Source organism: Schistocerca serialis, chromosome 1, assembly GCF_023864345.2.
Source record: "Schistocerca serialis cubense isolate TAMUIC-IGC-003099 chromosome 1, iqSchSeri2.2, whole genome shotgun sequence".
NCBI classification, from domain to species: domain Eukaryota; kingdom Metazoa; phylum Arthropoda; class Insecta; order Orthoptera; family Acrididae; genus Schistocerca; species Schistocerca serialis.
The window spans coordinates 1,178,275,936-1,178,303,864 of record NC_064638.1 but is presented as its reverse complement, the minus strand read 5'-3'; the positions used below and the strand labels follow the sequence as shown (position 1 = coordinate 1,178,303,864).

The following is a 27,929-nucleotide window of genomic DNA, read 5'->3' as shown; positions in this document are numbered from 1 at the left end:
CAGAATAATGCCACAGATACGATGAGTAGGTCTAACAATGGGAGGCCACGACGTTTGGAACGCGGATTTACTGCAAACTTCGTACACTCGTAGTACTCCATGAGGACAACAAAATATGTAAGCAATAGCCCGTACTTCTCATGAGTTACTGAGAAAATCGCATGATAATTTCGGTCCTCAAATATGTATCTGTGCGTGGCCATTGTAATCATGAAGCGGCTGCTGCCGAGTGGTGACGGCACGGACGTGGCCTCCCCTTGTAAGACCTAATGAAGCGAAACAGAACCGAATTCGAGAAAAATGAAATTTGTGGCATAACTTGGCTAAAAGAAGGGATCGGTTAATAGAACACATCAATGAATTGTCAAATTGGCAGTGGAAGGGAGTGTGGGGAGTTAAACAGGGTGATTTTTCCACTGTGTACAAACGCTAGCGATTGATCGATGAGAGTATACGGAACAAAAATGGTCTAATGAACTTATGTCCGGAAATGCATGGTTTCCATACTAGAAGCCGGCCGAAGTGGCCGTGCGGTTCTAGGCGCTGCAGCCTGGAACCGCGAGACCGCTACGGTCGCAGGTTCGAATCCTGCTTCGGGCGTGGATGTGTGTGATGTCCTTAGGTTAGTTAGGTTTAACTAGTTCTAAGTTCTAGGTGACTAATGTCCTCAGAAGTTGAGTCCCATAGTGCTCAGAGCCATTTGAACGATTTTCCAAGCTAGAAACCATTTGATGTGACTTCTGAAATTTTCCCGTCGTATTTCTTCTTCTAATAATTTCCGGGTATGCAGCCGGATCCCGTCGACATTCTGCCACGATATTTCGGCCCAGAGACGCCCGGCCATCATCAGGTGAGTACACAACTACTGAAGAGCCCAGGTGCAGTCGCGATATCTATGCCGAATCTCGCGCATGCGAAATGTACTGGCAACCTACAGCGCATGCGTCAGGGTGTTGACATGCGCAGCATAGCCGAGTTGTACGTGCTGCCCTCGGTGGTGAAAATAAAGGTTCATCTAGTCATTGAGTATCGAATGACACTGTCGATTCCGCTGTGATTGTATAATTTTAATAACAGGATTTTGGGATTCCGTAATCAAGGAATCAGTGGAAATACGTCTTGCCAATAATCTTATAAATCGTGACAACGGCTTTCAGCTGGATAAAAATTGGAATCCTCTTATTAAAATTATACAATCACAGCGGAATCGACAGTGTCATTCGATACTCAATGACTAGATGAACCTTTATTTTCACCACCGAGGGCAGCACGTACAACTCGGCTATGCTGCGCATGTCAACACCTGACGCATGCGCTGTAGGATGCCAGTACATTTCGCATGCGCGAGATTCGGCATAAATACCGCGACTGCACCTGGGCTCTTCAGTAGTTGTGTACTCACCTGATGATGGCCGGACGTCTCTGGGCCGAAATATCGTGGCAGAATGTCGACGGGATCCGGCTGCATACCCGGAAATTATTAGAAGTAGAAGCCATTTATTCAATCATACTTTGTTACAGATACTGCAGTCCAATACGCACTGTATCGTGCAGCCACAGTTATAGTATGCATGGTTTCCTCCTAGAAGGTGGTACTGTTTCTCATCCGTCGTGTCCTAACGACCTCTCCTGCCATAGTCATTGGTAATATTGTGTCCGACTCACTTCTCTTGTTGCCTTACCTTGTAGTGGATGAGATACAGCGTTGTACGCAATGATTCTGTATTGGAATCGAGAGCTTTCCGACATGGCGTTTGCTTACGGAAAGGCAAATCGCAACGGGCTGCGAGCAGCAAGGTTTTATCAGTAGACCGAGCCCCGGCGACAACAACCACAGCATTTAACGTTTGCAATAGAGTTTCGCCGTTTGTCCGAGACAGGGTCGTTTCAGGAAACAGGAAATCATGAAGGACGGCCCCGAAATGTTCGGATACCAGACTTGGAGGAAAATGTGGTTAACACTGTGGATGGCGAACGCCATGTCAGTACCAGGCAATTGGTCCGCCAGTACAGGGTAATAAAGCAGACCGCGTGGAACATTCTCCTTGACAATTGTTACTACACTTATCACTTCCGGCGTGTGCAGGGCTTACTAGCGACAGACTTTCCACATCTGGAACAGTTTTGGCACTGGTTTCTTCATCACGCAATCACAATTCCGGGATCTGTGTCATCCACCCTTTTCATAGATGACCACCATTATGCGGAGCGGTATCTTCAACTTTCATAACAGTCATCTGTGGGATAGTATGCAGAACCCCCATGGTATGGTGACAGCGAATCATCAGCATCGGTGCAGCCGGAATGTGTGGGCTGAGATAATTGGCGACCGTATTTTGCGACCAGTCTTTCTTCCACGTCGCCTAACAGGCCGGAACTATCGGCGTTTCTTGCGGGTGACTTTGCCTTCTCTGCTGGAAGAAGTGCCATTCATGATTCGAAGGGTTATGTGGCTACTACATGATGGTGCTCCAGCCGACTTCACCGTTAACGTCCGGACACATCTCAATCGTATTTTCCCTGGTCGGTCGATCGGACGAGGGAGTCCAGTTGCATGGGGCGCACATTCACCGGATCTCAACCCGTGTAATATCTGGTTATGGGGCCATCTCAGAATTATCGTAAATGGAGAGCCGATTTCAAATGTGGAGATACTAGAGCAGCGTATTCATGCTGCCTTTCACACTGTTCGGATTCAGCCTGGCCGACACGTATGCGGTGAGTCGCATGGAAACCATTTTCCAACGTACTGTAACTGTGGCTGCATGGTACAGCGCATATTAGACCACAGTCTCTGTAACAATATATGTGTGGTGTCACCGCCAGACACCACACTTGCTAGGTGGTAGCTTTTAAATCGGCCGCGGTCCGCTAGTATAAGTCGGACCCGCGTGTCGCCACTGTCAGTGATCGCAGACCTAGCGCCACCACACGGCAGGTCTAGACAGACGTACTAGCACTCGCCCCAGTTGTACAGCCGACGTTGCTAGGCATGGTTCACTGAGAATTACGCTCTCAATTGCCGAGACGATAGTTAGCATAGCCTTCAGCTAAGTCAATTGCTACGATGTAGCAAGGCGCCATTTATCCTTTGCTATGTATCTAATGAAGCATGTACAGTAACAAGACCAATGTTCACCAATTGTGGATTAAAGTTAAGTATTCCAGCAGCTACGTAGCTTTCTTTATAGCATTCATTACGTATCCTGTTTCAGACCTCACGCCAGCCTGCGTGAGTTTAAGCGCGTGCCTTTCGGTTACCCGTCACTGTGGATTGGCTGTCTTGCCAGTCCACAACAATATGACTGAATAAATGGTCTATAACATGGAAACGACGCATTTCCGGAGATAAGTTCATTAGATCTTTTTTGTTCCACATCCTCTCATCGATCAATCTCTAGAGTTGGTACACTGTGGAAAAAAATCGCTCTGTAGTAGGGAGAGAGAGAGAGAGACACACACACACACAGAGTGTAAGGCTTGGCTACAGTTAACCGATGGAAATGGATGTAGGTTACAGTGGCTATGAAGAGATGATGAGACTTGCACAAGACACAAGATAGACTAGATACTAAAGGTGATGGATGAATTTTGGACACCAGATAAAAGACGAGGGTAGAAGTGAAGGGAATATTTACTGAAGCGCCAAAGTAAGTGGTATACGCATGCTTATTCAAACACAGAGAGATGTAAACAGGCAGAATACGGCGCTGCGGTCGCAACGTCTATATAAGACATGAAGTGTCTGGCGCAGTTGTTACATCGGTTGCTGCTACTACAATGGCATATTATCAAGATTTAGTTGCGTTTGAACGTGGTGTTATAGTCGGCACACGAGTGATCGGACACAGCATCTCCGAGGTAGCGATGAAGTATGGATTTTCCCGTACGATGGTTTCACGAGTCTACCGTGAATATCAGGAGTCCGGTAACACATCAAATCTCCGGCTGGAAAAAGATCCTGCAAGAACGGCACCAACGACGACTGAAGAGAATCGTTCAACGTGACGGAAGTGCAACCCTTCCGCAAATTGCTGCAGATTTCAATGTTAGGCCGTCAACAAGTGTCAGCGAACCATTCTACGAAACATAATAGATACGGGCTTTCGGAGCCGAAGACGCACTCGTGTAGCCTTGATGACTGCACGACACGAAGATTAAAGCCTCGCCTGGGCACGTCAACACCGACATTGGATTGTTGACGACTGTAAACATGTTGCCTGGTCGGACGAGTCTCTTTTCAAATTGTATCGCTTAAATGTCTCTGAGCACTATGGCACTTAACATCTGAGGTCATCAGTCACGTAGCCATAGAACTACTTAAACGTAACTAACCTAAGGACATCACACAATCCAAGCCCGAGGCAGGATTCGAACATGCGACCGTAGCAGCAGTGCGGTTCCGGACTGAAGCGCCTAGAACCGCTCGGTCACAGCAGCCGGCTATTGTATCGCATGGATGAACGTGTGCGGGTATGGAGACAACCTCATGAATCCGTGGGCCCTACATGCCAGCAGGGGACTCTTCAAGCTGGTGGAGGCTCTGTAATGGTGTGGGGCGTGTGCAGTTGGAGTGTTATGGGACCCTTCATACGTCTAGATACGACTCTGACAGGTGACACATACGTAAGCATCTTGTCTGATCAGCTGCATTCTTTCATGTTCATTTTGCGTTCCGATGGACTTGGTCAATTCCAGTAGGGGAATGCGACACACCACACGTCCAGAATTGCTGCAGAGTGGCTCCAGGAACACTCTTCTGAGTTTAAACACTTCCGCTGGCCACCAAACTCCCCAGACATGAACATTATTGGGGATATCTGGGATGCCTTGTAACGTGCTGTTCAGAAGAGGTCTCTACCCCTCGTACTCTTACCGATTTATGAACAGCCCTCTGGGATTCAACGTGTCAGCTCCCTCCAGCACTATTTCAGACATTAGTCGAGTCCATGCCACGTCGTGCAGCGGCACTGCAGAGTGCTCGCGGGGGCGCTATGTGATATTAGGATAGTCTGGCTCTTCCGTGTAGAACATATGAAATGCAGGCTGTCAAGAGAAATATTTCTGAAAAATAGAGATAAATAAACATTGAATATAAAATTAAGAGTGAGGCAGTCTATAGTTAATGCTTCTAGAGTGTAGCCTTGTATGAAAGACAGGGGTGGACGATAGAAGCTTTTGAAATAAGTTGCTGGAGAAGAACATTAGACAGGGAGAGCAGATAGCTAATGCAGAGGTATCTAACGGAATTGAGAAGAAATGAAATTTGTGACACAACTTGAGTGAAAGAAGGGGTGCAGTGCTAAGACACTATAGGTCAAGGGAATATTTAATTTGGTAATGGGAGGGAGAGAGTGGGATAAAAGCTGTAGAGGAAAACCAAAGGTAGAATACAGTAAGCAGGTTCAAATGGATGCAGTCTGCAATAGTTTTGCGGATTTGAAGATGCTTGCACAGGACACAGTAGCGTGGAAAGCTCCATCCAGCCAGTCTTGAGGGACTGAAACCCACCACCATAAGCCGGCCGGAGTGGCCGTGCGGTTCAAGGCGCTACAGTCTGGATCCGAGCGACCGTTACGGTCGCAGGTTCGAATCCTGCCTCGGGCATGGATGTGTGTAATGTCCTTAGGTTAGTTAGGTTTAATTAGTTCTAAGTTCTAGGCGACTGATGACCTCAGAAGTTAAGTCGCATAGTGCTGAGAGCCATTTGAGCCACCAGCATAACAACAACGACAATATGTAAATCAACTGTAGTGAACTAAATACGCTCATAGGTTGAGTCATCAGCATGTACAAGGAATAGGTGAACATGGGTTACAAGCTAGAAACCAATAAATAAATAAAATTATACAGCGACAGCCGTCCTGTAGCTTCACTTTTGGTGTTAGAATGTTTTATCAGAAGAGTCGAAATGAGCTACATCACATACTGAGTCCGGAAACAGAAGCTTTTCGTACGTGACTGCGAATCTTGGTTCTGGTATGAACAATATTGAGATGTCTGTGCTCAGTACAACGCTTAGTTATAGTATATACAGTGGTGCCCAAAATTAAAGCAACAAACTGCTATTTCCCCGTCCTGTGTCTAATTCACGATATAATCATACAAACTGTCAACCAGATGTCCGTACGATAGTGTTCTGCACGGAAGATGGCATTGCAATCAAATGACAACCACGCTAACGATGACGTCAGAGGATCCATGAAACGACGTAGTGTTTGCCGGGTAGCTCGAAGTCCACAATCGCTTTGTACATAGTCACAGACGGCGCAGAATGGCACAGAGAAGACGCCTGTCAGGCTGTCAGCGGTGGAGAGCCGAAGAAAGAAAGGAAGGAGGACAGCCGCGAACTGATGCGCTCCGAAGGCTCACTGTGACTCGTTTTGTTTTTCTCGGGAGTGGCGAAAGGTTATAGAGACCGAAACTGTATCCTGAAGACCAGGGCAGAGCAGACCACGTGTGACATCAGAAAGAGGAGACAGTTATTTGACTGTAGCGCCTTAGTACTGCACGGCAGCTGGCATCTGACCTCGCAGCATCCCATGGACGTGTTGTGTCGTGGCAAACGGTGTACAGAAGGCTTCAGCAGAGTGGTCTTTATTGTCAGAGATCTGCTATAAGGGTACCTGTGACATGTCTTCACATAAGGGAACATCTAGACTGGAGCCGTCAACATACCACCTGAACGATCGAACGATGGGCCAACGTTCTTTTCACAGATGAGTCCTGATTTAATCTGGAGAGTTGTTCTCAAGGGAGTCGCATCTAGAGGGAACGTGGAAAACGATTTCAGGAACCAAACACTGTGGAGAGAGAAAGATATCTAGGAGGAGAGTTGTTCTCAAGGGAGTCGCATCTAGAGGGAACGTAGAAAACGATTTCAGGAACCAAACACTGTGGAGAGAGAAAGATATCAAGGAGGTTCCCTTATGGTGTGGGTAGGGATTATGTTGACCACCCGAGCCCTTCTTTATGAAACTGAACAAGTAAATCGGTAAGGTTTAACTGCTTTCAGGTATAGTGACGAGATCTTGGGACCTCATTCGCTGTTGTTGCGAAGTGCTGTGGGTCCAGACTTGGTACTGATGGACGATAACGCTCGATCTCATAGAGCACGCGTGGTTAATGTTTTCTTGGAAACGGAAGATATTGTATGCATGGCGTGACCTGCTCGCTTTTCCGATTTGAATTCCATAGAGAATGTCTGGGATGCATTAGGAAGTCGGCTTGCATATCGTCAGCATCCAACAACCACTCTCCAAGACTGCGACCAACACTGCAGGAAGAATTGGCGTTATTGCCTCATCATGAGACTGATGACATAATTCACAGCATGCCCCATCGTTATCAGGACTGTATTGTTGCCAGAGGTGGTCACATCCCGTACTGAGCACCTTAACCAGTTGTCACAATGTTCTGTGCAAATCCGTTAATTTGAGAAAAACTAAGAACATTTTTGTCTACCGTTGTGCATGTTGCATTTGTTTATGTTCTGAATTCTTTACATTGTTTCTACTTTGTTATCACCTTTTTATTCTGTTCTGTGGTGAAATAAACACAATTTTGCAAAATTTCCGTTTGTTGCTTTAATTTTGGACACTAATGTATATAGACTGAGCGAGGTGGCGCAGTGGTTAGCACACTTAACTTGCATATGGCAGGGCGACAGTTCAAACATGCGTTCGGTCATCCTGATTTAGGTTTTCCGTAATTTCCCTATGACGCTTCAAGTAAATGAAGGAATGATTCTTGTGAAATGGTACGATCGACTTCCTTCCCCATCCTTCCCAGGTGGCAAGTTTTTACTCCTTAGGCTGCGTTGAACACCTGTGCGCCCTAATATAGAGGACATGGAGATGAATTTGTGGCAAATTATAGCTTTGAATCTATGTTTTTTCCGCAAAGCTTACATGTTCAGCCGAGGAAGATAACCTTATCAACTTGCACGAGAGGTTTGTTATGGAAAATATCTGGGAGATTAAAACTATATACTGTACCGGGAATCGAACCCGAAACCTTGGACTGTGGAAGAGAGATGCTGGCAAAATAAAGGGCCGAGGGGGAGCCATGAGTCATGCTCGGATAACTCATCTGGTAAGAATACTGCCCACAGAAATCAATTTTCCGGGTTTATGTCCTGGTTCGGCTTATAGATCCATCAGAAGTTTCAAAACGGACAACATTCCTCTGCAGAGTGTAATATTCAGAGAGAATTCTTATTAATAGTGTAAGATGGCAAGAACCATGCCCCTTACATGAAGTGATTAAATATCACCTAACTCACGTTGAGCGAACAGTAGGGCTGAACAAAAATGACTGACAAGGCACAGTGCATCTTGTAGAGGGTATAGTATGGACGTATTGGAATAATTAATGTCGGGTGATGGTTTTAAAGTAATTCACACGACATGAAAACTTTGTGGAAATGCGTCGATTTACTGGAGGCTAGTTTATCGCAGGGAAGTATACAGAGTTGACCATGGCCGGCTGGGGAGCGGCGAAGGGAAGCGACAATAGGCAGCTTAGGGCGGCTGAAGCTCTGAGAAAGCGGTAATGGGGTGCGGCCTCCCACTGCCTTAAGAAGAGTGACAGTGAGTAGGTGGTTGACCCCATGCTGGTGTACCGGGAAGCAGATGGAGAACTTGTATACCTGTTGATAAATGTCCGTCGTCCCATTTTCAGTGAAACATGTGACTAAGCCGCGCAAAGCTACGGTGGAGCATTCAACAGAGGCCAAAACATGCGTGTTCGTGACTATAGCAACTTCACGCTGAATTCATGGTCCGCAGAGTCTGAAGTAAATCAGGTGAAGATCGACAGAATGAAATGTGCCGGCCTCCGATGGGAACATAGGACCAAGGAATTTGAAGTACTCTCCTGGGAGTCAGAATTCCGGAAAAATTGGTGTTTTGTGAAGATGCTAACCTTGATGAGTGACCTGGGAGGAGCTATATAGCAGAGGTTGAGAGGAAGGGAAATTTTGTGGGAATTTGTTCACTTCCCAGAGCAGGCATTGGTCGGTGCTGGGAAGCGACGCATAATTAACGCGACTTCCACTGCAATTGGTGTAAGTGATTTTGCTGGACAGGAAACCGAGGCGAAGAGCGGACTGGGAGAAGTCCCCGTAGAGGTCTTCCATTCCCAGCTTGCCTAGAGTGCGGACGTGGCGTTCTTTACTCAGCTTGCCTGAGAGAGAGTGAGCATCTCTGCAGTTTAGGACTTAGCAAACAGAACGATTGAGCTTGGAGACAGAAAGTTTTTGTTCAGCTATGTACTGAGCAAGATAGCTAGAAGTGAATAGACGAGCGCAGCCTTGCTGCACCACGAGGTCGATCGATGTCCACAATGACGACGCCCCACCACGCTGAATTCGGTGATATTGTGCCCGCTCCAGCCACTGATTAATTTGTTGGATCACGTCGGCAAAGTTTCCACGAGGGTTTCATGGGCCGTGTATTGTAGAATTCTTCTCGCAATTCACATTACGCCTGGGTCAGTCGATAGGAATTACTTTTGATTTATCGCGCTTTGCTCCACCCAAACGCAATTTATTACCACTGCCTGTTAGGAGAATCATGTAATGTGATGATTGAAGGTCGTGAGTTAAAATAAATCTGTGCTAATCGACTGCATCTGTTTTCAATCAAGTAGTTTAAATCCCAAGTCACTTTCTTAATTAATTTTATGTTCAACATTTGCATCTGGTGTTCAATAGCTGAATATAACATCAATGTGCACCCTTTTTTAATTAAAAGGGATCAATTCTGAATCACTGTCAACACTGCCACCGCAGTTCAATCAGGAGTCACAGGGCCTTATTACTTTCTTTGCGTTATCCGACATTGCGGCAGTTTTGCACTCTCTGTTGATCTGTTAGTTAATTACCTCGGTGAACACACACCAAAACCAGATAAGTGATGGGTGGGGTGTTAGAATAGCCTTCGTGTAACGGACTTTAGGTTCAAGAATACCAAACAAACGTGTACGACAATCGATGTCATTGTGCGGCCTCGGAACATTACTAGAAGTGGGGGTCTCATGTAGACGATGTGAGTGATGCCAGCCGAAGAAGATTGCTATAGAAGTCTCAGCCTCAGAGCTTCTGAAGAGTGGGTAGTCCAAAGACCAGTAGAAAGATGAATAGTAAATGAAATCAGATTATCACAACACTTCGAAAGTGCTTATTGTTAAGAAGGTGATGATGTGATGACGACGAGCGTTGTTGTTGATTCCGTGCTCATTTCAATGATGTCCTCAGGGTCAGTTTCATTTTGAATCTAAAAGTTTGTTCCAGGCTGTTAGTGGAGATGAATGATGTGATCGTGGTATTTGTGTAGATGCAAATGCTCTTACCTGAGGACTATCATTTGGTGATTCATCCTCGTCATCATAAGCAGTATCCGCGTCAGCATTGCGGCCTCCACGGACAGCTGGTTCATACTGCTGTGGCTCCACCTCCACTGCGTCGTCTCTGAGGAAGTCATTGTCGTCAACGTCGTTACCGTCCCTGTGAGCGGAGGAGCTGTCGTCGCTGCCACGGGCTCCCGATGATGGTACTCTCTCGACGTCGGCATCGAGGCTAGCTTGACCAGCAGGGTGAGGTTTCGACTGCAAGTCGTCTTCTCTGAGGAAGTCGTTGTCATCATCGCTCTTACGACCGCTGTCACCAGAAGACTTCTCATTCGCGCCATTCACGTTTGGTGCTGGTGCGCTACCAGTGTTGACTTCAGCGGCAACTGGCTTACGGATCACCGTCTCCAGTGAGTCATCTTTGAGGAAGTCATTGTCGTCAACATTGTTACCAAAGGGTGGAGCAGACGCTTTGTTGTCTCTGCTAGTTTCGCCTGTTGCTGATACCTTGTGTGCCACCGCCTCTGGTGTGTCATCTCTGAGAAAATCGTCACCTTCGTTGTTGCCAACGGCAGGAGCGGAGGACTTGTCGTCCCGAGCCTTCACTTCTGGCGCCGGCTTCGGCTCCCATGAGTCATCTCTTAGGAAATCGTTGTTGTCATCGCTATTATCGCTGTTGTGAGGGGGAGTTTTGCTGTCTCTATCACTCACGTCCTGTGTTGTTACGGCATTAGGTTCTCCAAGGTCATCCGCCTTGTGTGGGGCTTTAGTTTCCCATGTGTCACTTCTGAGGAAGTCGTTGTCGTCATCACTGTTGGCACTGTTGCGAGTAGTTGATTTATTGTTTGTGCCACTCGTCAGCTCTGCTGTTACGTTCTTGGCATTGACACTATGTTCCCCAAGGACTGCCGCCTTTTGTGATGACTTTGGTTTCCATCCATCCTCTCTCAGGAAGTCGTTATCATCGTCAATACTCGGGGTAGAGGGTTTGTCGTTCCCGTCGCTAACCACTGATTGTGGTACGGTTTCGACGTCGGCGGTTAGACCGCCACTGACTATCGGCTTGCCTTGCAGGTCCTCAACTTCAGACAGACGGTGAGCTTGTCTCCTGGCGTTGACCTCATTGTTCATGTCGTGGTGTCTGCCAACGTGTGAGGCGGCGTAGCGGTCTCGGAGTCCGTGCATCATTTCCTGTGCCAATATAATTGCAGAACATCTTAGAGACACGGCAACAGATAGTTAACACATGGATTAAACACACAGCTACTAACAGAAAACAATGGTAATTTGTCTCAACACACGTTGTTGAGGAATAACTGGTGGAGTGAAAGTATGCCAGAGAAGTATTTCCAACATTGCGCTTAGAAAGCCAAATAAGAATGAAGAAATATCTGAATATCTAGTTTGTGGACATAGAGATAGCCTTCAACAATATAATGTGGAATGAAATTTTGGAAATCATTTAACAAATGGGTCTGAGGTAAGGATACAGACAAGTAGCCCCAAAGTCGGAGTAATAAAAATGATAGTTGACAACAAACAAGTCTACCTGGAGAAGGGTTTAAATTAGTTGTTAAACTCTATATCGAAGAAACAATGCAAAAAGTCAAGAAAGTTTTCAAAGTAGAATAAACGAGAGGGGCTTGGATGCCACACTAATGGTTCCCAGATGACATGGGATTTACGATTGACGATAAATCTTTTGAATGGAATCAATAACATTGCAACATAGCGGATTAAGGGAAAGCGAAAATGAGTTGAAGAGTACTAAAAGAAGAGTATAGTTCTTTCTTTGAATATAAAATTAAGGAACATGCGGTAGAAGAAGTGGAAGAATTCACAATAAGCAGATTCGTGGAGGCAAAAACGACTCCCTTCAACAAACGAGCTCTATCGGTATCAAACATTTAGATGGACTGAGGGCAGACGTCCATAAAAGTATGCGATTGGAGCATAGCGTCCTGTACAAACAGAATATGAGGTATGGGCAAACCAGAGAGAGAAACAAACTGGAATCGTTTAACGTTTTACTTTAGAATGATATAAAATCTGTGGCAAAGGAAGGAATAGGTTAGTGGAGCATCTACTATGGCATATGGCTCCATACCAATTGGAAGTGTAGTATGAGATAAAAACGGTAGGGCAACTAAAAAGCATAACAAGCAAAATACACTATCAGCCATCGTCAGCTGCCAGTTGCTGCCAAAGTAGCTAAACTCTGCTAATTTTAATGTCTTATTTCCTAGTCTAATTTCCTCAGCATCATTTCTCATAGTAATACTAGAATAACATCGTGTGTAGCCTACAACTCTGTATCAGTCACTTCTCAATTACTTCCTCACTTTCAAATAATTATACTCTTAAGCCTGCAGTCTGATTTATACTAGTTCTAGATAACCTTTCGCTCCTTGTACTTTATCCTTGATATCTTCATAGTGTCAAAGAGTATATTTCAACCAACATTGTCAAGAGAGTAGGAATGAAATGCTGATTTAGTACGCAAACTGTCCTTTGATCTTTGGGCTACCTAAATAGAGAGGTAGGGCTGCAGTGACGAGGGTGGCGAAGGGCATGTTTCGTCAGCTTTCGCCGAACCTAAAACACAGCATCATCAGAATCAGCGGTACGCACACAGATTCATGATCACTGTCGTGTACATGACTGATGGGAACAACGTATTACGATTGATTTGCTCAGATTAATGAGTCTCATAAAAAATATGAAAACAGTTTTTTGGAACGAGAGTCTCCACTACTCGGTTCGGTCTCATATTAATCACTGATACAGTGGAAAGCCCTAGCAGGTACATACTGACGTAGCACTAGAATGTCCAAATAGACAATCACTGAATTGGACGGACATGATCGTAAGTGAACGAAGCCCATGGTGATAGTGTCTTGTGGAGCTGTGAGCCCAGAATCGAGTTGACGACGTTGCCCCACGAAATGGTGAGCTGCTGTCGACTCCGATGGAGGGACCACTAGGTGCGGCTGCCATAAGGTATGGGATTTAGAGTGTCCTCGGCGCAAAAACTCTGATTTTTGTACCATCAGATGCGGACGGCATAGAGCCGAAGGCATAGACTGCGTTCAGAGAAATAACTCCAATTGAGGAACCAATAGGCGCGGCTGACGTAAAGCCGATAGTGCGAACTGACTGCAGAGTGATCAGACAGCGACCTAAATACTCGAGCGCCGGAAGAATACCCACGGAAGAAAGAAACTCATGTATGAAAGTGTTGCCGCGATGGCGGTGCTGTTTGAGCATGTGCTCCTCCCTTTGGTGACGAGGCTGGCGCCACACAGTACTTTGGCTCCTGCTGCAGATTCAGTTGTAAACGCCTTGGCGAATTCGTGTGTTGCTGCAGATTGTTTTCATCTGAGCTCCAGAGGAAGTGTCGGTACTGGTCCAGAGCTGCCTCTGCCCATGGTACAGAACTATGTGGTTGATGGGTGTGTTGCCTTTTCCACTAATGAAAGAGTTGGCTTGTCCATCTCGCGGAAGACATGGCTGATAAAGGGAGGAAGAGCCCCAGAACCGGGAAGAGCGCCCCTGTGATGGGTGCTTGGCACAGTGGAAGCCTGCCACATTCATGGAGCGCTGGCCAAAAGTGGGTGGCTTGAATGCGACTGCAACAAATGGATCTGTATCAGACAAGAACTGGTAGGGGCAAACATGCGACATCTTGGAGGGTGAAGCTGGCCGCTGGTGGTAGATGACGGAGACACGATGTCATCATCATGTAAGCTTGGTCCAGCATTGCCCTGGGTTTACATTGTTATTTTCAGGAGTGCATAACTGGAGGACTAGGGAAGTCCTGCTGATAGCCCAACTGGAGTACACAGATGAGGTACAGCTGCAGCTCTGGACAGCACAAGAAGACCCTGTGGCTGCACGCTTTGCCTCCCACATGAGGAGTCCTGAAAAGATGACCAGGCGGGGACTGAGCAGTGTGTGGATCATTGGCATTTTCGGGAGGAAGAAGAAGAGGATGATAGGAAAAGCGTGTGAGATCCTGCAGAATGGTGCAAGGATGAGTAGGAGGTAGGTATAACCAGAGGTGAAGGACTTGCAAAAGTCCAGACCGGTAGGATGAAGAAGAGCTCTGACATGATGTCGGAAGTGATGGTCCATTGAAGGCAATCGACCGCTGGAGGCGATGATCCCTTGAAAATGATGGTACCACTGCAGGCAAAGGTGTTACTGGAGGCAAAGATACTGCAGGAGGTGAAGGTGCCGTTGGAGCAATGGTGCTTTTGGAGGCGGTGGTGCCATTGGAGACGCTAGTGCTGCCAGAGGAACGGAAGAGAGAAGGAAACAGCATGCGAGCAAGGATTAATGTAAATGTGGAAAGATGCTGTGCCTGGGAAGAGTGGAAAGGACTATGGCGGCGGGAGTGCCGAGTGCACACTATGTAGAAAAGAATGAAGGACCAGAATGTGACGAGGAATAGCGTGGTGGACACTGCACAATTTTTAAGATGTCGAGGGGCAGTGTAGAGGTAACCACAGAATGTATAACGTGTCAAAGAGCAACGTGGAATATACTGTGAAATGTTTAATGTGCAGATGAACTCTAGGAAAGAGAGAAAGGAAATGGATAGGCCTCAAGGAAAATGCTGCAGAATGTAGAGTGCGCTCTCAGGCATGAAAATTGTCACAATAAACATTGCAAAGGTCCCAAAAGTGGACGCAGGATGGGGTAGCAAGGTCTTTTTTCTGGATTAAGGAGCTGAGGTATGCGGTAGTTATTAGTATCAGAATAAGCAAGGAGAAACTGAACAGAAAGAGCAAGAGTTGAGAACAAATTTGTGAGGCGATAAAGTATCAGCATCAGTCCAAAGTAGTGCACAGGGACGCTAGTCACTTTTGGGACTTAATTCCTAAGCCACTTATCCTCGCTGCTGCTGTATTGGGGACAAGAACGTTGAATCTTTGAACGCTGGTATTGCAGACTGTGACTGATCTTTACAGACTTAGGTTCTCATTGCGACTATAGAGACAAGGCGGGCACAAACGTTCATGCTCATCGATACTGTAGTGTGGGACAATGATGGTACAAATGTCGATCTTTGTTGCCATTGTAGTGTGTCTCAAGGAGGGAACAAACGTTTTAGGGTGAACATGAAAGAGCAACAGTAGTCCTCAGCGCCATTTTAGTGTTCATAGCTGAGAAGAAGAAAACACTACATTCCGAGGAAGTCAAGAGCAATGGAGCTTTGTTACATCTAACAAACAAGGTATAAGAACAGTTTCTTGGAAACAGACTCGAAAGTACTCAGTTCAGTCTGATGGTTCACCACTGAAACACTGGATTGTCCTAGCAGGAAATCACCAACATGGCAATGGGCTGTCCTTGCTGGTAGTCAATGGCATTGCGTAGGGCGTTCGTCTGTGGAAGAAATCCGTGGTGATAGTGGCCTACGAGGCAGTTAGCTCAGAGACAAGTCAGAGACAAAGTTCTGCAAACCAGTGAACTGTAGTGGACTCCGATAAGTGCAGGTATCGCAGAGCCTCGGATATGGAGTGTGTTTGGTCAGCTGAGGAAAAGCTAAGCATGATCACCATAAAGCCCAGAGTCTGAACTGACTGCAGAGCTATTGGTCAGTGACTTACTCATACAGTGATTGAGATACCGATGGAGAGGCACGTGAGTCATGGAAGTGAGATAGTGCCACAATGGCAGTGCTGTTTGCAGCGATGCTCCTGCCTCTGATGGCGACGTTGGCGCCACATAGCACTGGAGCAGCTGCTAGAGGCTCAGCTGTAGACAACACGACGTATATGTGCGATACTACAGATCGTTTTTGTCTGAGCTCCAGAGAAAGTGTTGTCTGGGAACCAGAGCTGTGGAAACCCAAGGTACACAGCTGTATGGTTGATGTGTCGCCAGAGAACTTAGCAGTCACTCTTACACACACACACACACACACACACACACACACACACACACACACACACACACACACATGCACAAACGCACATATTGTTCTCCCAATTACAAACCCAAATTTTACGAGCATGAACAATGAAATAGCCAAACAATATGTTCTGCACAGGCCAACTTGTTCTCATAGTTCGATATCTGGACTGTGCACAAGAGTTTATCTTTGCACCAAAACACACATGGATTAGTTATTGGCACTACTGGTGTGACTTACCTGACATTGATTCAATATTTGCACCCACTGAGTGCAAGATACAATGGACCCTCAAATTAAGTACTTGGATGTTATTTCCATGTCAGAATTGTTAGTATTGTCTATCAAAATATTTAATGATTTATTATACAACAGTTAAAACACATGTGGCTCACTTTTTGGCGTTACTGGTCTAACGTATAAGTTAAGACACACTTGGCGCCAAAACCCAACTGCTGCATGGCATAATTCCCCTTCATATTGTGTGTCACAATGTTATTTTCCCATCTAAATTGTCTGTATTACCTGTCAAAACTCTTCTTAGTTCGACTACAGCCGACACATCATCTGTCAACGTTCAGTGATCAGGATGCAGCATGTGTGGTGGTTGGAGCTTCCCTCCATGAATGGTAAAATGCAGAAACGCTGGACACAGCGCTAGTATCCACCCTGTATAGCACTTGCGTTGAAAGTCTAATGATCAGGGCACAATGTACGTGGTGATCAGAACCTACCTCCCTGGTTCTGAAACTCACACAACGCCAGAAACAGTGCTTGTACCACTTGTACATTACTCGCATCCAAAGCCTGATGTTCAGGGCACAGTGTATGTGGTGATGAAAGACTGCCTCCCTGATACTGGAACCCGCACAACCCCAGACACAGTGCCTATGTACACTGCTTACAGAACTTGCATACAGAGTCTGATGATCAGGGTACAGCATATGTGGTGATTATAGCCGGCATCCCTGATGCAGGAACCGGCACAACACCAGTCACAGTGCTCATGTCCACCCTGTACAGCACTCGCATCCAAAGCCTGATGTTCAGGGCACAGTGTATGTGGTGATGAGAAACTGCCTCCCTGATACTGGAACCCGCACAACAGCAGACACAGTGCCTATGTACACTGCTTACAGACCTTGCATACAGAGTCTGATGATCAGGGTAGAGCATATGTGGTGATTATAGCCGGCATCCCTGATGCTGGAACCTGCACAACACCAGTCACAGTGCTCATGTCCACCCTGTACAGCACTCGCATCCAAAGTCTGATGTTCAGGGCACAGTGTATGTGGTGATGAAAGACTGCCTCCCTGATACTGGAACCCACACAACGCCAGGCACAGTGCTTGTACCACCATCCACAGCACTCGCATCCAAAGTCTGATGAACATGGCACAGCATATGTGACGGTCAGAGGTTGCTTCCTTGATACTGAAAGCCGCACAATGCCAAACACAGTGCCTGTGTCCACCCCGTACAGCACTTGCCTCCAGAGTCGATGGTCAGAGTACAGCATATCTGATGATCGTAGCCCGCATTTCCGATACTGTAACTGGCACAACACCAGACAAAGTGCTTGTGTGCACCCTGTCCACGGCACCTGCGTCCAGAGTCTGATGTTCAGGGCATAGCATATGTGATGACCATAACCTGCCTCCCTCATACTGGAGCCTACACAACACTGGACACAGTGCCTATGTCCACCCTGCACCGCACTCGCATCCATATTCCAATGATCAGGTGGGTGGTGGTGGTGGTGGTAAGTTCCTACGGGACAAAACTGCTGAGGTCATCGGTCCCTCGGCTTACAACTACTTAATCTAACTGAAACTAACTTGTTTCCAGTTAACAACTGTCGAATGTCGGTGTTGACAGTCGCAGGCGAGGCTTTTTAGCTTTGTGTCGTACAGTCATCAGTGGAAGAAGTGGGCCTTCGGCTCCGAAAGCCCATGTCGATGATGCTTCGTTGAATGGGTTGCACGCTGACACTTATTGATGGCCTAGCAATGAAATCTGCAGCAATTTGTGTCACGTTGAACGATTCTCTTCAGTCGTCGTTGGTCCCGTTTTTGCAGGATCTTTTTCCGGCCGCAGCGATGTCAGAGATTTGATGTTTTACCGGGTTCCTGATATTCACTGCACACTCGTGAAATAGACGTGCTGGAAAATCCTCATTTCATTGCTACCTCGGATATACTGTGTCCCATCGCTATAACACCACATTCAGAATCACTTAAATCTCGATAACCTGCCATTGCAGCAGCAGTAACCGATCTAACAACTGCGCCAGACACTTGTTGTCTTATGTAGGCGTTGCCGAGGGCAGCGGCATATTCTGCCTATTTACATATCCCTGTAATTGAATACGCATACCTATATCAGTTTCTTTGGCTATTCAGTGTATATTCAGTGATATACTTAATTGTTCAGCACAATGGATAAGCCTACTACAATCGCAGGAAAATGTCCACAATAAGAAGTGGTATGCACGGGGTGAAGACCTTTCGGTCGTCTCTAACCTAATTGCAGCTTATATTAAGAAGTCAACTAAAAAAGAACAGTTAGAGAATATTTCCAGCCACAATCTAAGGGATGAAGTTTACACAAAAGTCAGCCTTTGCAATCCAGAACGCTTCACCTGCGACGACTGAGCCTTAGTTTCGTCATACCCGTAACCCCATGTTTCATCACCAGTTACGGCCAGCTTCAGTAGTTCTTCATAGTTGTTGCCTTCATCTGGCGACTCCTGAGCAAATTGCATTCACCGCAGTTTTTGTCAAAACTGAACGGCTTTTTAGCCCGGAACATCTGAAACAACAGCATAGCATGAACCAGTTGATATGCCAACACCGGTAGCGATTTCTCTGACTGTAATTTGGCGACTCTTCTTAGTCATTTCTTTAACTATTTCCATGAATTCACTGGCTGATGTGCTGGGGTGTCCAGGGCGCTCGTCATCTTCAAAAATCTTATACCGCCACGGCTTGTAAACCCTTGTTTCAATCATAGCAGACTCACTAAAAGAAATACGGGGTGTTCAAAAAGTCTCTCCGCAGTGCCGTATGATTGTTAGCCGAGCGTGCCGTATGATTGTTCGCCTACCTGGGTTACTTCCCTTCAAGTGGACTCTCCTAACAAGTCACGTTTCCGTTCGTCTCAGCCAGCGTTAGTAGTATCGTTGGTGTGTGTCGTTACGTGTTGACGTGAACGTTTGAGTTTAGTTCCTTTGTTCGTTTGTTTTGTTTTTGTCACTGCTAAAATGCTAACCATAGAAGAACGTGTGTTTTTAGTGGAACAAGTGTTCAAAGCTGGCGGTAAATACACAGTTTCATTTTGTCAAACATTTAATTCAGTTTTCCCGGAGACAACACTCCCACATCGCGATACTGTGCGAGATTTGATTAACAAATTTCGAAGTACGGGTTCAGTGACAGATGCACCGAGACTTGGTCGTCCTAGCGTTTTGTCTGAGGATAAACTACTCGATATTTCCGATAAAATGTCCATGAAAAAATGGTTCAAATGGCTCTGAGCACTATGGGACTTAACATCTGTGGTCATTAGTCCCCTAGAACTTAGAACTACTTAAACCTAACTAATCTAAGGACATCACACACATCCATGCCCAAGGCAGGATTCGAACCTGCGACCGTAGGGGTCACGCGGTTCCAGACTGAATCGCCTAGAACCGAAATGTCCATGAGTCCGAACAAGTCAGTAAGAAAACTCGCCCAGGAAATCGATGTTAGTGTCGGAACGGCCCACACAGCTGTAAGGGAAAAATTAGAAAGTGACAGTCGTGCAATAACTGAAAAATTCTGATCATGGCAAGAGACTGCATTATTGTCAATGGTTCAAAAATTTCGTTCAACAAAATGGAACGGATATTCTTAATGAAACGTTTTTCACTGGTGAGGCGTGGTTTCATTTATCCGGGTACATGAACTCTCAAAATTCTAGTATGTGGAGTACTGCAAATCCACTGTGTATTCACGAGGAACCACTTCATTCTGTGAAAATAGGAGTTTGGATTGCAGTTTCTAGACGTCGGATTGTGGGTCCCATATTTTTCAACGAAACAATACACGCACAACGATACTGCAGTGATATTCTGTACCCACTCATAAGAGAACTTGTGTTAAGAGAAATACTGAACGGTTATTTTCAACAAGATGGTGCAACCGCGCACACAACTCGCGTTTCAATGTCACTACTTGCTGATGTGTTTGGTGATCGCACTATTTTACAGGGCCTTTGGCCTCCACGATCGCCTGACCTAACACAACCCGACTTTTTTCTTCTGAAGTGCAGCGAAAGCAACTGTCTATAAAAACCATCCAAAATCCATCGATGAATTGAAAACTGCAATATCCACTTTCATTGCTTCTGTTACAGAAGAAATGCTGTAGATTGTGTTTAGAAACATGATTAGCCGAATTGAACTCGTATTTCACTGAGTTTCATTTCGGTGTATTCACTGCGGCATACGGCACGCGCGGCTAACAAACCCCGTATTTACCGTATTTAACATTTGTAAAACTTTAATGTCCTTATTTCTTTCATATTTCAAAATTTAATTAAGATTATTCGATCCATCTTTATACAAAATAAATAATTGTCTACGGTATCAAAACGCATGTAACCTTCTTGACAGCTGACAATAGACTAAACATACGATATGGCTAATATTGTACACATAGTTTTCAGAATGCTTACCAAACACAATGACGAAGAATTCGTATGAATCGGACAATTACAACGCCCTAAATTACGAATTTCCCGTTAATTTTTGGACTTTCCTCTTACGGTAAGAACTCTTGTGTTTGAATACAGCTCTTGAAATAAAACTCCTACTTCTCACTTCTCAGCGGAAAAAAAAGATGAGCATTATGTTCTACAGAATATCGAAATATATCGATCGGTATAGGAGCAGATAGTAGGCGAACCTGCATTTAGATGAAAAGCATTGTTTTCTATACTTGCAGTGGATATACGAATCCTTATTTATGACGTACGTTCGTACGTTAATGTAATTTATTCTACAACGTTATGTTTCAGACGAAAATCGTCTTCTGCGTTCCGTATAATTTTCACTCATTCGTGGTGTCCAAAATTACAGCAACAAACGAAAATTTTACAAGGTTGCATTTTTTTTGCCACAAAACAGTATAAACGGGTTGTAGTAAAGTAAAAGCAATGTAAAGAATTCAGAACTTAAACAACTGCTACAAGCAAAACGGTAGACATAAATTTTCTCCTTTTTCTCCAACTTGACGGATTTGCACACACATTCCGACAACTGGTTAATGTGCTAGTATGCGGTGTGACCACTTGTGGCAGCGATACAGGCCTAACAACGGTGGGGCAAGCTGTGAATGATGTCATCAATTTCATGTTGAGACAATAACGCCCATTCTTCCTGCAGAACTGCTTTCAATTCTTGGAGAGTGGTTGGTGGATGCTGATGTGATGCAACACCTCTCCCTAAGCGCACCCCAGACATGCTCTATGGGATTCTAATTGGGGGAGCGAGGAGGCCACACCATGCAGCAATATCTTCCGTTTGCAAGAAAACACCAACCATCTGTGCTATATGAGATCGATCATTATCGTCGATCAATACGAAGTTTGGTCCCACGGCACCTCGCAACAGCAGTACATGAGGTCTCGAGATCTCGTCACGTTATCTGACAGCAGATACATCTTGCGATTCACCCGTACAATTTGATGAAGAGGTGTTCGAGTGGTCAACATAATCCCTGGTCACATCATTAGGGATTCTCCTTGATATCGGTCTCTTTCCAAAATGTTTAGGTCCCAAAATCGTGTTCCACGTTTCCTCCAGATGCGAATCCGCCGAGAATCACTCTCAAGATCAAATCGGGACTCATCAGTGAAACGAATATTGGCCCATTGTTCGACTGTGCAGTTTTCACGTTGACAACTCCACTCTAGACGTTCCTTTCTGTGAAGAGGCGTCAGAGGTACAAGGTCAGCAGGTCTCCGACAAAAAACGCTCCGTACACCATTTGTCTGGATACAACACCTCCAGTGAATGCCAGGTCAGATGCCAGTTGCCGTGTAGTACTAAGGCGGCACCGTCGTGTGCGTATAGCCAAATAACGGTCCCCTCTTTCTGATTTCACTCGTGGTCGGCCCTGCCCTCGTCTTCGGGATACACTTTCGGTCTCCATAAACTATCGCCACATCCGAAAAGCAAGAGAACGAGTCACACAAAGCCATTGGGCCACATCAGTTTGCAACTGTCCTGCTTCTATTCTTCCTAAGGCCCTTCACCGTAGAGTGTCTGGTAGGCGTCTTCTCTGTGCCATACTACAACGTCAGTGACTGTATACACAGCGATTGTGGCTGTGGGACTACCCGGCAAACACTAGCCCATTTGATAGGTGCCATGACGTCATCGTTGATCGGAATACAATCTTCCGGGGAGAACACAGTCGTAAGGACATCTGTTGACAGTTTGTAAGATTATAAAGTAATTAGATGCAAGACGGGGAAATAGCGGTTTGTTGCTCTAATTTTGGACGCCTGTGTCAACGCAGCCCGGACGTAAGTAGAGACTGCGTCGTCACTGATTTAAAGCGAGCTCCACGGAAAGGCCGGTACAACGTTGTGAAACAGCCTGTAGAAGCACCTTGTGTCGTAGCTGGGTGGGTAGAGTGCGGAATCGCGTGATCGCTCACGAGTTTACCAGACTATACAGGGTGGTCCATTGATCGTGACCGGGCCAAATATCTCACGAAATAAGCGTCAAACGAAAAAACTACAAAGAACGAAACTTGTCTAGCTTGAAGGGGGAAACCAGATGGCGCTATGGTTGGCCAGCTAGATGGCGCTGCCATAGGTCAAACGGATATCAACTGCGTTTTTTTAAATAGGAACCCCCATTTTTTATTACATATTCGTGTAGTACGTAAAGGAATATGAATGTTTTACTTCGACCACTTTTTTCGCTTTGTGATAGATGACGCTGTAATACTCACAAACGTATAACTACGTGGTATCACGTAACATTCCGCCAGTGCGGACGGTATTTGCTTCGTGATACATTACCCGTGTTAAAATTGACCGTTTACCATTTGCGGAAAGGGTCGATATCGTATTGATGTATGGCTATTGTGATCAAAATGCCCAACGGGCGTATGCTATGTATGCTGCTCGGTATCCTGGACGACATCATCCTAATGTCCGGACTGTTCGTCGGATAGTTACGTTATTTAAGGAAACAGGAAGTGTTCAGCCACATGTAAAACGTCAACCACGACCTGCAACAAATGATGATGCCCAAGTAGGTGTTTTAGCTGCTGTCGCGGCTAATCCGCACATCAATAGCAGACAAACTGCGCGAGAATCGGGAATCTCAAAAACGTCGGTGTTGAGAATGCTACATCCACATCGATTGCACCCGTACCATATTTCTGTGCACCAGGAATTGAATGGCGACGACTTTGAACGTCGTGTACAGTTCTGCCACTGGGCACAGAAGAAATTACGCGACGATGACAGGTTTTTTGCACACGTTCTATTTAGCGACGAAGCGTCATTCACCAACAGCGGTAACGCAAACCGGCATAATATGCACTACTGGGCAACGGAAAATCCACGATGGCTGCGACAAGTGGAACGTCAGCGACCTTGGCGGGTTAATGTGTGGTGCGGCATTATTGGAGGAAGGATAATTGGGCCCCATTTTATCGATGGCAATCTAAATGGCGCAATGAATGCTGATTTCCTACGTAATGTTCTCCAATGTTACTACAAGATGTTTTACTGCATGACAGAATGGCGATGTACTTCCAACATGATGGATGTCTGGCACATAGCTCACGTGCGGTTAAAGCAGTATTGAATAGCATATTTCATAACAGGTAGGATTGGTCATCGAAGCACCATACCATGGCCTGCACGTTCACTGGATATGACTTCCCCGGATTTCTTTCTGTGGGGAAAGTTGAAGGATATTTGCTATCGTGATCCACCGACAACGCCTGACAACATGCGTCAGCGCACTGTCAATGCATGTGCGAACATTACGGAAGGCGAACTACTCGGTGTTGAGAGGAATGTCGTTACACGTATTGCCAAATGCATTGAGGTTAACGGACATTATTTTGAGCATTTATTGCATTAATGCGATATTTACAGGTAATCACGCTGTAACAGCATGCGTTCTCAGGAATGATAAGATCACAAAGGTACATGTATCACATTGGAACAACCGAAATAAAATGTTCAAACGTACCAATGTTTTGTATTTTAATTTAAAAAACCTACCTATTTGTTGTGTACATAGTTCTGCATAGTCAGGGCGTACACAACTTTCCCACTAGAGCGCGCCCCGCTAAGCACAACAGCGCAGGCGCAGCGCTCATCCGCCTCTGCACTATGAGATGGCGCTCCCATAGAGACGGACCAAATTCTGCTTCCGCCGATCCGCGTATTAATATGTAACACAGCCAATGAAATTGCTGCTAATGTAGAACCTTTTCTCCTCGTGGATGACACTCGCGCAGTGATACATGAATGCGCGAGGTATTATAATGAGTGTACAGACCTCCGATTAGTGAGTCTGCATTTGTCTGCACCAGTCAGTACCAGTCTGCATTAGTCTGTACCAGTCTGTACGAGTTCTACATTTGTCTGTACCAGTCTATAGTCAAGTTTCAGTCTGCGCCTAATAAGATTAGCATATTCCTGTACATAGCCATGAAGATAAATGTATAGACACTTTTGTCAAGTATCAGAGATATATGTGAGAATAAGATAAACGTACCAATACCAAAGGAACTTCAGATTGTCAATTGTGAACAGTATCCAGAACCAAGTTAAGTAATTTTTATGCTTGTTATTATTTTAATAAATGTGTGTGAAAATTAATCAAGTTCTGTTTAAAGTTGGTCACCGTCAATCTGCTACTCTAAGCATGCAAGTGGTATTTCTATCGTCTGACCTAACGGCAGAAGATAAACACGCCACGATAAGACCACGAGACATATTGCTGACACTCGTCTACTTCGTTAGAGTGACAAGTCAAATAATCTGATGGTGTATGTACTGAAGGACTTACAGTACGCACACCACACTATTACCAACTGTTCGTCTAAAATTGTGAGCCATATGTTTGTGACTATTACAGCGCCATTTATCACAAAGCGAAAAAAGTGGTCCAACTAAAACATTCATATTCCTTTACGTACTACACGAATATGTAATAAAAATGGGGGTTCCTACTTTAAAAAACGCAGTTGATATCCGTTTGACCTATGGCAGCGCGATCTAGCTGGCCAACCATAGCGCCATCTGGTTTCCCCCTTCAAGCTAGACAAGTTTCGTTCTTTGTAGTTTTTTCGTTTGACGCTTATTTCGTGACATATTTGGCCCGGTCACGATCAGTGGACCTCCCTGTATAGCAGCAGCGAGCCAGAGAGAGGCGCCTTGCCTGCTTGTGTCCTCCGGGCCGCACCCGGCCGGCCTCCAGGTCGGCTCCAGCGTCCGCTGCCGGCCCCACGTCCGGCGGTGGCTCCAGCAGCGACTCCACCTCGGCGGTCACCGTCTCTGGAGCGGCCCGCGGCCCCGGCGGTGTCACGCGTGCGCGTTCCAGTTCCGGGTTCTGCACCAGCGCAGGGACTGCCTCGTGGAAAGCTCCCAGGTCCACGGCCAGGGCTACCTGCAACGCAGCCAACTAACTTTGAAAAAGACCAACGACGGTGTGCTACACATGAATTTCAGTTCAGATGCAATGTAGACTGACGCTCGCTAACACACGATCGAACTTCAAAAAAATTCAAGTGACTAGTGGTAGAAGCACATAAGTCGCTACAGCTACTCTCTTGCAGACTGTTTCGAGTTTAGATATCTTGGCTGAGCGCATGTTCAGTGGTGGAGCTTGTAATGGTTCTTTATTTACGTGGCCATTATGGCACTCCAACGTCAGTTCTCGATACCAGTAATATCGTACTATTTTTCTGCGAAGTAACAGACATATTTTTGTGACTATATACACATTTGGTTTTATTAATGTATAGGTACATCGATGTATCGATATATTACAGTGATATGGTTCTTGTGTGTATTCATTTTTGTGAGACTGTCATAATCTTTGACTTACTTCTAACCGTTTTGGCGCCAATGCGCACAGAGCAGTCTTTATTTCACTTTGCAGAATATAAGTTGTTATTGCGCTTTATAAAAGAACAGTCAAGTCTTGTGTTTGGTTAAAATGGAAATTAAATATATGAAGATTGATACAAAACTGTTTTCTTGATTATGTGACAATTAAGAAGAAGTATATGAGAATTTACAAGAAGTTTAATAAAGGTGTGGATCGTGAACACCAAGTCAAAAATTATTTCTACCATACCATTGTTCTGATCTGGGATTGTTTGATCATTAAGAATTTCCTGAAAAACGCATTTGTTAGGTCTTCAAATATTGCTAAAATACAGATCTGGACCTTCTAACAGTCAAAGTGGGATCACCCTAGAATCAACAAGATGAGCCATAACAACTTCGGCGAAATCTTCGTGGGAATCCATTCAAGATAAGCGCCAAAATTAATGACTTTTTTACAGTGACTTCATTATTTCCACTGTGACGATACCATCCACAGTCAATAACTTTGTTGTTGCCCGATAAAGCGAACATATGCTACGTGAGCAACATTATTAATCTGATTTCTAACCTACTTTGCAAGAGGTGGTATTGTTAGAAGCTACTCTTTTCATATAAAATTAGAAAATCGACGATATTTGGGATGATTCATCAAATATGCAAAGTTATCTAAATGAAATAAAAACACAGCGTAATACTAAAGCCAGATAAAGAAAAATTGACTGAAATATCTTAATGATTTGAACAATACGCAATGTTTCTCCCCTGCATTGGACCTGTAAGTGGTAAAGAGAATACAAATCCAGAACATGTAAGTTTCTTATATGGAGGTACGGAGGCTATTCGGGAAATAAGGTTCGATCGATTGCAAGTTGAAAACCACAGTGAGAATTCGATGAAGCTTTGCATAGATATGCTGGGCAATGTCTCTAGTACGTCTGTCGATCGTGTCGCTTCACTCTTTTCAGTTCTTAGCACACAACGAACACATAAAGCTGCCTTGAACAATAGTGTCACCCGCCAAATATGGGTGCCCACAGAGAGGTTTCGCCTGATTTCATGCAGCCCACTTAACGTAACTGTCAGGCATTTCCTTCTTCATGACAATTCTCCACTGCATACTCCAGGGGCAATGAGGACGCCCCTGCAGCATTTTCGATGGGAAGCGTCTGATAGCCCACCATACAGCCCAGACTTTGCTCCCACATGTTCATCTCTGCTCACATGAACCGCTGGCTATGAAGACAATATTTTGGCACAGACAAAGAACTGCAGTCCTGCGTAGAGAATTGGTGGAAAGCACAGGCCGCAGTCTTCTGTGACGAGGCTACTGGAAATTCGGCACAAAGGTACGACAAATGTCTCACTCGGAGCGGCGGTTATGCGGAGGAGTAGTCTTGAGGTGTAGCAAACTGTTCTAAATAAAACATTTTTGACTTTCAATGAGGTTTCCATTTCGCGACCAGTCGGAACTTCCTTTCCGAATAGCCCCCACATCTATAAACACGTGTTTTTAGTACGG

The 27,929-nt window shown here is 45.4% G+C and overlaps 1 protein-coding gene across 1 annotated transcript in view; it reads right to left on the bottom strand.

Annotated features, from left to right (window-relative positions):
- The window catches only part of LOC126456459 (uncharacterized), a 262,405-nt gene that overhangs the window by 55,670 nt on the left and 178,806 nt on the right, over window positions 1–27,929 (bottom strand). The window contains exons 3-4 of the mRNA XM_050092213.1: window positions 25,737–25,964; window positions 10,354–11,541 (exon numbers count right to left, since the gene is read on the bottom strand). Coding sequence (XP_049948170.1) covers window positions 10,354–11,541; window positions 25,737–25,964 — 1,416 coding nt within the window. The remainder of the gene's footprint in view (window positions 1–10,353; window positions 11,542–25,736; window positions 25,965–27,929) is intronic.